The sequence below is a fragment of the Montipora foliosa genome, chromosome 8 (genome assembly GCF_036669935.1).
Source record: "Montipora foliosa isolate CH-2021 chromosome 8, ASM3666993v2, whole genome shotgun sequence".
NCBI lineage: Eukaryota > Metazoa > Cnidaria > Anthozoa > Scleractinia > Acroporidae > Montipora > Montipora foliosa.
Genome location: NC_090876.1, coordinates 4,554,585 through 4,567,084, shown reverse-complemented (window position 1 = coordinate 4,567,084; position 12,500 = coordinate 4,554,585). Strand labels below are relative to the sequence as shown.

Sequence of the window (12,500 nt, the reverse complement as noted above, 5' to 3'; positions counted from 1 at the left end):
CGGAAAAAACTTGTTTTGTCCCGGTTTTGTCGCTTTTGTTCGGTCATTTTGGATCGAGGGATTTGAAAGCGCGCGGAATTCCCGGCTGGCAAATAAATTTGATCAGCTGGCTGGGAAACCAACCAATTTTATCTAGCTGGCTGGGAAATTTCTTGTGTGTCTTGCTGGGAAAAAGGAACAGATAATGTTTTCCCAGCAACACTGAAAAACACCTGAAAATGCCTTAATAACATTTATTTTCATTGACTGGGGTATAATAATACATTTTACAACAAATTGGTCGTTGGGTGCTCATGAGACCTGAAAGCGTTAATTTTTTTCAATCAACTCTATTATTCTTAGAAAGGATGTTCATTAAAGTCAGTAAGAATGACATTTCCATATTTGGCTTTTGGAGGTTTTCTCCAAGAAAGCTAGGCACGATTTCCTTTTAGCCATGAGAGCTTCCGTAAGAGAGAGAACAATCATTTGTTTTCAGTCCAACCTGAGCTGCTTTAGGAAATTGTAACAATTTAATTCCTTTGCTCTATAGTATACACATGATAGGACGGCCTTATTTCGTTCACGTTTTTCTCACTTATGTTCTTCCTGGCAAACGAAAAGTCTAACGTTAAGCCTAAGAAGAGAGCAGTGACTCTTGACCATCAACTCACCAGAGATTTCATAGAGATTCTGCTTGTATCTTGAATAGCAGAACCAATCACAGACGAAACTTGCAATAGTTGAGGAATATTATCTACCTTCAGTCCAACGATGTTCTGAATTATTAATTCTCTAATCTAAAAAACAACAGTATGGATCAGTAAAACCAAATGTTTGAATTAAATACTCTTGAAGGAATTCAGTTTACGTTCAAGGACCTTTCAAAAAGTTTCCTTAAAGCACTAGGGTCGAGTTGTCCTGCAGTCGGTTCTCATAGCGCATGCGTGAGGAAACAAGAAGCCCTAAAAGGATTGATTTCAGTCAAATGAACGTAAGTCCTTTGAAGGTCTGTTTTGGGTCATTTTTGAAACGGTTTCTTCAAGTCTGCGCAGTGAAGAACAAAGACACAAGACAGGATTTGAACGGATGTAGAAAAGTACTTCATATAGAGTACCACAGCGCGTACCCTCATTATTCTAACCATTATTGTATTGTATGTAACTGTTCTTAGATTCCGTTTTACCTTGGTTTTCTTCGCAAAAGGCAGTGTAGAATCTTTTGAAACTGCCTGGAGTAGCGTGTTTGCAATTTGGGCCGCTTTACCTAAGTCGCCATTCTTGATGACCTTATTGAAATAGCTGTCTCGATCTGTGAAGAAACTGGTGAGATTCTCCGTGCTCAAATTCCTGGAGGGAAAAACCTAAAAAGTTGAAAACAAATAATCACCAAGACAAAAGACACTTCGTAATGTCCAGCACGAAATCGTATATCGCAATTTGTCAGTGCTAGTCCATTTATCGAGTGTTAACTCGAATTCGCGACTATGTGACTAAGCTTTTTTCCATGAGTTGAACACGAATGGAGGGAAAAGGCAAAAAAGGTAACTGGAACAGACAAGCATAATTCTGGATCCTTCGCCAGCACGGTTGGCAAACTGAGCCGAGGGGTAACTGATACCTCCCTATTAAATCAAATTTAGTTATTTATTTGGACTGCAAAGGTTGTTTTAGAAACCTAAGACCCTTAGAGTGGTTTTCAATTGAGTGTCGAAAGTAATTAGTGAATTACTTTGGTTTTGCATTACTTCACTCGGTGATTGGTTCAAAGTTCTCGCGCCACTTTTTCAACCAATCAGAAGTGAAACCGAAACCAATCGTGGTTCGCGGGTGCACATTTTCGCGCGCTTTGTGTCGGCTACGTGTAATTACTTCGAGATTTGATTGGTTTACTGGATTGTCTCCGTCCTTTTTGATTGGCCAAAGTAATTACTTTGGTTTTGGTTTTACGACACTCATTTGAAAACCGCTCCAAAAGAAGTCACGGTAATGTCATTAGAGAGTCAATTAACGAGATTGTCTCCAGGATCAAGATGAAGCCACAGCGGCGCAGTGGTGAGTGCGTTGGATTTAAGTCGCTTCCTTTGGAAGAAGACTTTCTTCATTTGACGACACTATTTTCCTTCGCCAAGTGGATAAATGGGCACTGGTGATATCTAACTGGTCACCCTACGAAAAACGTTCCTTTGGCCCATATGCGATGATTCATTACTCGCGCCAACCTCTTTGTTCAGTTGGTTGATCATCGATCCGATTGGCGGGTGATCGCGTCGCCCTGTCGGACCAATATTCGGGGTCTTAATTAAATTAAAAACGACTCAGTACAGAGAAAGTGCTGCCTTTAAAATCACATCATCGAGTGGTTGGCCTTGGATATGGCCATGGTTCCTGTTAAATGCTAGTTTTATTTGTTGATTATTCTGTGCAATCGGACCAGTCCGTCCGAGCCTTTAGGTCACGTGATTTGATCGAGGTTCATTCCAGTTTAGGTCAAACCTCGGCGCTGCACGTTTTTGTCGACAAAGTTGTTATTTGCCCCGTTTATGGTTAAAGGAACACTAATCAGACTGTCATTGTCAAGGAATTTATGGAAAATCTAAGGGATTGAACATTGCGAACACTCGTGAATCAAGGTTACGGTAAACACAAATTTTCGTATTGCAAAGCGGACAGTGTCAAGCGTTTCCTGCGTTGATCTAAACGAATAAACGAAAGATTTACAGCTGTTACAGTTCCTCTTGGCCAAGGACGTCTTGCAGCACATTATGAAGATCTGAAACTTAAAGAACCCATACTGTTCGAAAAGCGTAGGGCAGGGAATTAATGGTCCCTTGCTCTTTCACTCTCTACACTGCCATAATCATATTCATAATTTCGTTAATATTGTTAGCATGTGTTAACGGCTGCCTCTTGTGCCATAATGGAATTTCTGTACACACTGTTGAAAAGCGCTTTGTGTCTTTGAGGGTGCGATATCTAAATCAGTGTCTCACTGAATTATGAATATTTCAGGGCAAGAGTCCATCACTCAATAGTAAGATCTTCTCAAATTTTCCTCGTCCCCATCAGGGTCAGAAAAGTGTTTATTTTTAAACCAATAATAAACAATAAACAATGTAAAGAATAATAGGCCAAATCGGCTAACTCAATGTTGTACTCAGTTCAAAACCTTTGCGAATAAAATGTTTTGTTCAAGATATTTCCATATCATTGTAAAAGTGAATGATACATTGTAATGCAAATACAGTACCCAATAAACACGTAATGACTGGTACCGAGGGAAAAAGTTCATTTTGTTTCCCGAGAATCTCAATGTTTCCCAGAGGCGCAGCCGGGGAAAACATTGAAATTCGAGGGAAACCAAATTAACTGTTTCCCGAGGGATCAGCCATTAAGTGATTTTTTTATATAGCACAAAAAGAAAAACTTGCAACAACAACAGCAACGAAGGTCGTCGGTCAACATTCGCGAACCTAACAGTGCACTGTCATAGATTTTGCACTGTTGCCCACAGAGACTTTTGGCCGGAAACAGTTTTATTGCTAGATGTCACGTGACCTCGAAGTAACCAATGAGAGCGCGCGCTGTTGGGGGAAAAATTCAGCTATATAACAAAGAATCTTAACCCCAGGATACTTGAATTGCGTACAACATTTGGTCTATTGGTCTATTTTCCCGCAAAATAGACACTTTCCTAACGCTAATGGGGACAAGACTGATACCAGATCCTTACTCTCGCGTAATGAGCTCTTGTTCAGTGCTAAGGTTAAGAAAACGCTACAATGCGGAGCGTAATAAATAAAAAAACACTTACGCGAACAGAGAGTTGGAGAGGTGGGGCGGAAACTCCATATTGATCAGTAACAGTGATGATGAACTTGACTGTATTGTTATCCGACTGATTCCCGGGTGGCAACCAAGAAAAAATGGAGTTGTTCAGACCATTGTATATGACACTGTACAGACCGTTGTCCAACTTATATTGGAACTTGTAGTTTAGTGGGGTGGCGTCACTAGTCCAAGAATTGCAACTCAGTTTGAAGTTGGTTGCCAATGAAACACCAATGGAAGGAGTGATGGAGCATTTGCCACCCGAAGGCGGCTTAGCCGTTAAAAAGTCATAAACAGACCTTCCCGAAAGGTAATCAATAGTTAAAACATACAGCACCAAGCGATACTTTCTTCCACTGTCAAGCGAATTCTCCTTTATTACGATGGCGCTTGAATTTAAAGGCGTACTTGCAATTAGCTGAAAATCCTCTATTTTTTGCCATTGTCGTTTGCTATTGTTTGCAGTAGATATTTGCTCATACAGAAGCCACTCATAGGCTTGTATCTTCAAGCACTGATTTTCTCGGCAGTGAGATTCCACACTCAGCTTAGCTGATGGACTTATCTTCGGTTTGCAGTTTATAAGGCATCTGAAAAACATGTCGAAATGTGATGGAGTGGGGAAGAGAGTCATTTTTAGCCCTCTTTTCATGTTATCGTCCAAAAAGACGGAAAATGGGAAAAATTGTCAAATCTTTCGCGTCCCGGATAGTAGATGAGCTATTTCGTTGAAAGACAGTAACACACCTGAAATATTTGGGGTTTTCCTCGAATTAGGCATTAAAAAAACCTTAAGAATAACTGAAGAAAAATCTTACCTTTGTGATACTTGAGGTGGGTCTCCGTTTACCACTCGCAAGATTTGAAAAACAGATGCGTGGCGATAATCTTTTGCCACAACCAGTTTACTTACGTAAGTTGTGTTAACGTTTAAATGCCTTATGGTGGTTGCAACTAGCTTGCCGTGTGCTGTGTCGTCTAGGTACTCAATAACTGCATCTTCAAGTACAATGAAGGAATCTTTATTACTCGTGGAATTTCTTTTTATGGCTCCAAAGAACCAAGTGAAATTCATGCCTGTGTGATCTCCCGGTCCAACTTCCGGGTCATAAGAAAGTGACGCGTTTAATGTATAACTTTTGTTAAGTCCTAGGGTTACTTCTATTCCTCCATCAATGATCGCTACCAGCTCAGGTTTTCTTCGACAGAACTTGCCTTCTGCAATTTTTAACACACCATTTTATCAGACTAGGAAAAAACATTAGTTTTCTATCCGCCTCAGCATAGAATACATTCATTCTGTTCGATAAAAGGAGCACTTTTATTCATATAATACTTGGGATGATGCGAAAGTCATCAAAGGAAGCTCATTTTGGCTGACCTGGTGAATTTCGCATCGCAATAATTACGGAAGAAGACCTCGAGGAAGTTATTACAGTGTTATTATAATTATCTTTATAGAACCCTCTCAAAGAATTAGCATATTTCCTTTCCAAATTCGAGTTTATTTTACGAGAGCTAATAAAAAGATCACGGCTTCCATCCGACAGAAGAGGTCCAATACTCTTTTTTTATGAGAACCTTATTATAAGGGCAAGACTGAAAAAGGAAAGGAAAGGAACTTTATTTATATGTCTAGTCTTCTAGCGCTGGAGCACTAATTGGGTAATCAACCAAAACATTAAGAACACACTAAATGACCGAGAAAACGGCTTCAAAATTTGCTTCAACAATGATCCGTGCGAGTCTGTTGAGTCTGTTGGAGAGATTGGCGCAGTGGTAAGATCTCTGTCTTTCAACCCTAAGGTCCCGGGTTCCATTCCCGGTTCTGCCGAGTTTGGAATATTTGGCGACCTTCTTTCCCGCTAAAGTTCACTCAGCTTTCCATCCTTCCGAGGTCGGTAAAATGAGTACCAGCATGCATGGACTGCTTAGAAGCGGCTGCAATTTGCGCCTGTATATGCTTCCAGTCCGCTGGGGGTAAATTGATCATTGTAAAGCGCCTTTGAGACGTTGTGATAAGGGCGCTATAAAAATGCACCTCTTTACTTTTTACTTTTTTTAACGATCTATACATTACGCTAGATCAACACAAACCGTGATATGACCTGATGAGCATAAACACAACATTGTTAGGACAGATCAAACAACGTTCACGGAGGCATTCTTTTCAAAATGGAACTACGGTCGGCCAAACCTAGCATGATCAGCGCTCAAACTGGAAAGCAGACGCAGACAGTTGTTTCGGACTTGTTGGCCCTCGTCAGTGCGTAAGGTGAAGTTTCACTGAGGCTCATTGTGTCTTAGCTACGGCGCAATGATGAGGGCCAAGAAGCCCGAAACAACTGTCTGCATTTGATTTCTAGTTTGAGAGCTGATCATGCTAGGTTTGGTCCACCGTACATAGTTCCATTTAGAAGAGAATGCCTTCGTGAACGTTATTTGATCTGTCCAAACATGTATAGTGGCGTGTTTACACTTATCACTGTTTGTGTTGATCCAACGTAATGCATAGATCGTTACACGGCATGGCAGTCTTAAGCGTAAAATGCGGTTTTTTTCATTGCATGATACAGTGTAGCCTACGTGTAGCCGTAGGCTAGATACACTGAAGAATAACTCAGTTTGTAGTCAATTTTAGAACATGTTAAGAAAGTTTTCCGAGACTCAAATCGTCCCAAAAATAAACACGCTCGACCTCAGCCCCCAAATTAGACATTCTTATACTGAAAAGGACTGCAATTGTCACAACTACACTCTTTTCGAATCCTTCGGGGATCATGAATCCAAAAACCCATTTTGGATAATACTGAAAATCCACCTTTGTAAAGACAATGAAAAATCGTCATTAGGAATAAATACAAAAAACGGAACTTAAAATTTTCCCACAAAATTGAGACGCATAGCATGAAATAAACTTTTCACATTTAACACGAACTGAAGTGATTAACTAGAGGTTGCAAATTGTGATTACGGATAATGCTGCGAGCAGATGCCGGGCACTACAACATCATAGAAATCGAAGTAAATGTACATGTGAACTTTGATAATTTCACTGACAAGGTTATATTTTGTGTCAAGTATTATCATTTTGAAATGAAGGATTACAGCTGTTACATAAGTTCTTTGCGATTGCGACCCGAGCACGTTCTCTAGACGGCAAAGACGCCGAAGAAAGGACGCATCGAAGTTATTTATGATCAACGCTGGACGCTTCACAAACAAAAATCGAGGCGGTCCACATACTACAAGGAAGGAAAACAAAGGAACCACAGTCAACTTAACGATAGGGGTGTTGCTACGCCTGGGGAATTGCAGCAATTAAGGTATTATTTCAGAGCTGGTCAATCTTACCTTTGTTGCAAAAGTCTGAGTCACAACATACACCATCGCAACATTTAAATCCTAGTGAGCTCGCCATTTCTTTGCATATTTTTATTTTGGCACATTCGCTAGCCGGTTGGCAGCCCATCTTTACCATTTCCAGGCTGCTGTTGATTTTAATGTGGAGCCACACACACCTCGCATCATCTGTGCTGCAAACTTCTTCCAGTCTTCGGTTATTGCTAGCGAGTTGATCCACACTGCAGTCGTCTCTGGAACCAGAGCAGTTGTAACATTTGAGACGTCCTGTTGCAGAGAGAGAGAGAGACAGTCATGTTTTAAAAGTTTTTTGGAATCAGTTCCCCCAACCTAGTTCCTAGGACCTCTCCCTTGGCTTCTGAGCTGGGTCCTCAGCCCAGAAGCCAAGGGAGAGGTCCCCCGGCATCATATGTGGGTAACGTTCGTTGATTCTCTTTCTTTTTGCACGTGAAAAGGTCTTTACTGGGGACGTAAATGTTTTCCCTCTCCTCTAGTCTTTCAACTTCGAAACGTCGAAAACTTCTTAGGCCTTCCAAAAATCCGGTTGTCCCCATTTGGGGGTTGAAGGGTGAGTGCGGTCCCATTTCCGAAACAGCTGGTAATCTAGCCTAAATCATTGGGATAGGGCCAGCGCAGTGGTGAGTACACTCGCCTCCCACCAATGTGGCCCACGTTTCATTCCCAGAGTTGGTCCTCCACTCTGCTCTCCGAGGCTTCGATTTCCCCAATTAGTGCTCCAGCACGAAATACACTTGACTTAAATAAAGTTCAATAGAGCGGTTTTCAATTGAGTGTCGAAAGTAATTAGTGAATTGCTTTGGTTTTGCATTACTTCACTAAGCGATTGGTTCAAAGTTCTCGCGCCACTTTTTCAACCAATCAGAAGTGAAACCAAAACCAATCGTGGCTCGCGCGTGCACATTTTCCCGCGCTTTGTGTCGGCTACGTGTAATTAATTCGACTTTTGATCGGTTTACCGGATTGCCTCCCTCTTTTTTGATTGGCCAAAGTAATTACTTTGGTTTTGGTCTTAAGACACTCTATTGAAACTCGCTCTGTTATCATTCAGTATATTAAAAACGTATGCTAAATATTTCAAATATCATCCATAACTGGTTCTTCAGACAGCAGGTGGATAATATATCACTAATGTGCAAGTTCTTTAAATTATTACCTTTACTCACGCTGCTTTGTGAAAACTCGGATAACTTTGTAACTGTAGGAAACTGATTCCTTATCATATTTACTGAAATCGACAACCCTTGGTTCTTAAGTGAAAGAGAGTTTGATATATCAAGTGGTGTTGTCTGAATTGTCGACATAGTTCCCGTAGCGTCTGGCAAAGTTTGAATGACGAAAGGCGTTGCATAAATCGTTGGTGTTGTCTGAATTGTCGACATAGCTCCCGTAGCGTCTGGCAAAGTTTGAATGACGAAAGGCGTTGCATAAATCGCTGTTTGACCTAACAAGGGAGCATAATTAGTCCGATTTGCCATTTCAGGTAGTTGACTGGCAACGTGGTCAGCCACTGATAACTGCAAGATTGCTGCGTCTGTTGAAGAGGTACTTAAAAGATCTGAAAATTAGATCAAAGGAAAACTTAGTTACCAAGAAATCGTCGTGCAGCTTGAATTCTAGGCTCGATTACCAGCCGCTGTTTCGGGAAATAAGCCAGCGCTCACTCCCGAAATCTCGGCTGGACGCGTGAGGTGAGCCATTGTTAATCTCCGCCAATCAGAAACTCGCCTGCACAAATCCGTCTGGCATAAATTATATGTTTTGGCTGCGAAGGTATTCTTTGACCCGGCCTGTTCGAGGTTTACAGTGATTTAAGATAGGAAACATCCAAGATTTCGACAACGAAAAGTGTTCGAGAAGCTGGAGAATGGGAATTGTGTCGTTTTCTACCGCCTAAGTTCGCAAACTTCACTGATTTTCCAGTTGGCGCCAAGGTCAAAATACGGTTTTCAAATCCATTGCTATTGCAATTTTCTCCTCATACTTCGCTAATGTAAGAGCAAGTAAAATTCCTCAAGATCAATTGAGTCTGCTGAGTCTATTGCTAAAGCTAAAGAAGCCGAAGATTTCGTTGATGATTCGCCGGTTGAATTCAAACTCACATCGATCATTTAACCACAAACTCAAGCTCGTATCATCTGGAAACTTCGCACAGACGTTTTAAGCACTGTTATGTAACTTCTGTTTTCTTAAAATCAGTGTTTTTGGGATGTCTAATGCTATTTCCCCGCAACTATTAACTTCGCATAAATTATATTTTGAATTTACGTCACAGACACAATCTATCGCTCACGCGTCCAGCCGTCTCTTCTCGGGGAGGATACCCGAACTCGAGTGAACGGCGGAAATCGAGCCTACTTGAATTCATGCCCAGTATAAAAGATTAAACGTTCGTTTGGCAGCCAAAAAGACTTGACGAATAATATTCGAACCCAGGACCGCAAAAGGGCGTTATCGATTTCCATTGACTAAATGAAGCGGAGAAAATCCCTGGGAACGAGGTTGGGTTTTTGTGATTGTACTGAGCTTTGGTTCCCCGGCATTCCTCAGGGTACTATAGGACTGGGAACTGACTAATGCTCTAAGTAGAGTTTAACTTCGTATGCGGACTTATAAAGACATGGTAGATGTCATAATAACGTAGCCTCCTCTGTAAGAGCAATTGCTTGCAACGAGGATATTGTACTTAATTTAATTATCATTTTTATTCGGCTCTACTCACTCGGTATTGTGAAATTATTGGCTTTGTTGATGTCATCTTCAGAGAGAGATGTATTAAAGATAAAGATGTGTGCCAGCCGTCCTTTGAAAAGGTACCCAAGCCACAAATCGTATTCTGTTTGCAGTTCTAGGCCTGGGCCTGCATCAACGGTGAAGTTGACCTTTTTCCCGTTCACATAAACTCTTGAACGCCCCGAGGAATTGTCATATGAGCAAGCGATATGATTCCATTGATTGAGCTGTACCTTGTCCTTACTGGTAAAGATGTATTTGACGGTTTCATCTCGGGAATAAAGGTGAAAGGTTGGTCTTAAATTTTCAAGAAACAATCCTACACCATAGTTGGAATCCTGCCAGTACGAGATTATCTCTCCATCGTTCCCTTCTGGGTAAACCGAGGCAATAATGGTTATGGAATATCTGTACAAAAATAATAATAGTAATGATGATAATGATGATGATGATAACATTTAAGAAAGCACAGGGCATTCCGATTGTGATTGGAGCGTTCACTCATTGAGTAAACTGATTTGGGGGGAGGAGAGGGGGGGGGGGGGGAAGGGTGTGGGAGCTATATTGAAAAGTCAGGCCTTTCAATAATAGTTGACCATACTTTCTAGGGACTGCCATGGTCGTGTGTACATATGAGTTACTGACCAAGCGTGAGGTCAGGATGGCTGGTTATTGGCCAAGTTCTTTTTTTTGAGTGTTTATCGACCGACACAAAGTCGAGGGCCATTAACACGCAAAAAAAGAACGAGGCCAGTATCCAGCCATTTAAACCGAAAAAGCTTGGTCAATAACGGATTTATTATTATGTACAATTCTTTGTACATTTTGACGTTTTTAAATGGCTGTATCTCGCTTAAGATTGGGTCTATTAACACCAAACTTAGTAAAGCTTGGTGTGCACTTTCTGGATATATGGATCAATACCTAGTTGCTAATTCCATAATTTGCTTGTCCGCCTTGGTTTGAAATCAGGCCTAAGTAATGCAACGTCAATGACCAAATCTCAATTTTCATGAAAACGCGAACACCCAACCGCCAATGTTACATTTTTTTCAAAGCTTCATCACCATTCCTGAATTCAGATCGTGTATAGGTCTTCCACGTTGAAGAATTTGAACTAATTTGTCATGCAGATGCGAACTTGCAATTTTAAATGACGTTTCCTACCTAAATTTAAATACATTATAACTAAAGCAAACTCCCTAAATGTTTTCGTAACCGAGAAGAACAAAAGGTCGTAAACAAACGATTATTCTGCAACGGTCTTCTTGAAATGTAACACGTTATTCTAAAGTTACCTTGTATCAAGGTTGCTTGATTTAGGTAGCTGGATATAACTAGGAGCCGAGCGTGACCCTGAAAAACTGTAGGAACCTCCAGCCTCACCGCACACGCCGTGGGAAAGAAAGGCCGAGTCGGCAATAGTTCCAGGCGGATTTCCAAATGGACTTTCATCACTTGCATTAGTCTCTGACGTCAAAGGATAGTACCCAACGGCCCGTTTCAGTAGATCTGGAATTTTGAAAAGTTGTTTGTAATAACATATCGTAAATGCCTGTGAGAGTATCTTTATAATTTTCAATTGTAGTATTTTAAGTCAATGAATGTCTTACTGTCGAAACTGATCCTTGCGCAAAAGGTGACCGTACGAAGAAATAAGATTGCAAACCCTTGTTTTATGGAATGGCAGGTTGTAGGATTAAATTTTGGAGTTAATTTGAAAGGTTGAAAGTAAGTTCTTTCATCCTCACCCCGGCTATGGTAAAAAGACTCCTTGAGAGGTAATGTCAAGCTCCGAAGAGAATTAACTTACCAGGATCAAAATCCCAACATCCTCTCTCTCTTTGGCTTGAGGTGTGCAGGATTCCAAACAGCAACAAAATGATCTGCAACATCTGTTATGACCGACAATTGAGTTATTTAAGGTTAATACTTAATTCGTATAAATTTTTTGCGCACACCAGGCAAACGGTTATCTATTGAGTGACGACGACAGTGAATTCGACATCTCAATAAATTTTAACTTGCTTGCGACTTACCTTAATAGTATTGAAAGTATTGTCTGCAGAACAAGTCATATTTTATTCATTTCCTTATTTTCATATCCATTTACGAGCGCGAAATCCCCAAAAGTTCGCCGACAACTGAGGAAAAGACCTGCTCATCATCGTGTAGTCCTTGACAAGAAAAGTCGAGGCATTGGCAAAAACGTTCACAGCGAAGGCGTGCGGTGTATCCTTTCTTTTTCAACGAAAAGTCAGTTTTGCAGCCAGCAACCCACACAACCATCTGTTACAATTGCACATGCGGCAAAGAAGAAAGCCGTCCTCTGTCCTTGTATTGCTTACTTTGAATATAACTTCAGCCCTGTGCGTACGTGCTTTTCCGTCTTTAATATCATTTAGAAAAGGTGTAAGAGTAAATATTAGATTCTGTTAAACAGTACGCTTTAACAAACTAAGAGGCAAATTTATTTTGCACCTGCCAGGTAATTGACTTTCAAAAAAAAAATGCATTAAGTTGCTATATTGTCGATCTTTATTTGTTTACAGCGATGCGCAAAACGGTAAAAATTGC

At 40.8% G+C, this 12,500-nt stretch overlaps 1 protein-coding gene across 2 annotated transcripts in view; it reads right to left on the bottom strand.

Annotated features, from left to right (window-relative positions):
• The window catches only part of LOC137967593 (polycystin-1-like protein 2), a 27,877-nt gene that overhangs the window by 14,708 nt on the left and 669 nt on the right, over nt 1-12,500 (bottom strand). The window contains exons 2-11 of one of the 2 annotated variants that reach the window (XM_068814109.1): nt 11,963-12,312; nt 11,737-11,818; nt 11,222-11,435; nt 9,913-10,331; nt 8,347-8,748; nt 7,164-7,439; nt 4,628-5,027; nt 3,793-4,399; nt 1,166-1,342; nt 654-779 (exon numbers count right to left, since the gene is read on the bottom strand). In XM_068814109.1, coding sequence (XP_068670210.1) covers nt 654-779; nt 1,166-1,342; nt 3,793-4,399; nt 4,628-5,027; nt 7,164-7,439; nt 8,347-8,748; nt 9,913-10,331; nt 11,222-11,435; nt 11,737-11,818; nt 11,963-12,001 — 2,742 coding nt within the window. In that variant the 5' untranslated portion in view covers nt 12,002-12,312. The remainder of the gene's footprint in view (nt 1-653; nt 780-1,165; nt 1,343-3,792; nt 4,400-4,627; nt 5,028-7,163; nt 7,440-8,346; nt 8,749-9,912; nt 10,332-11,221; nt 11,436-11,736; nt 11,819-11,962; nt 12,313-12,500) is intronic. The other variant, XM_068814110.1, reaches the window with a different exon arrangement.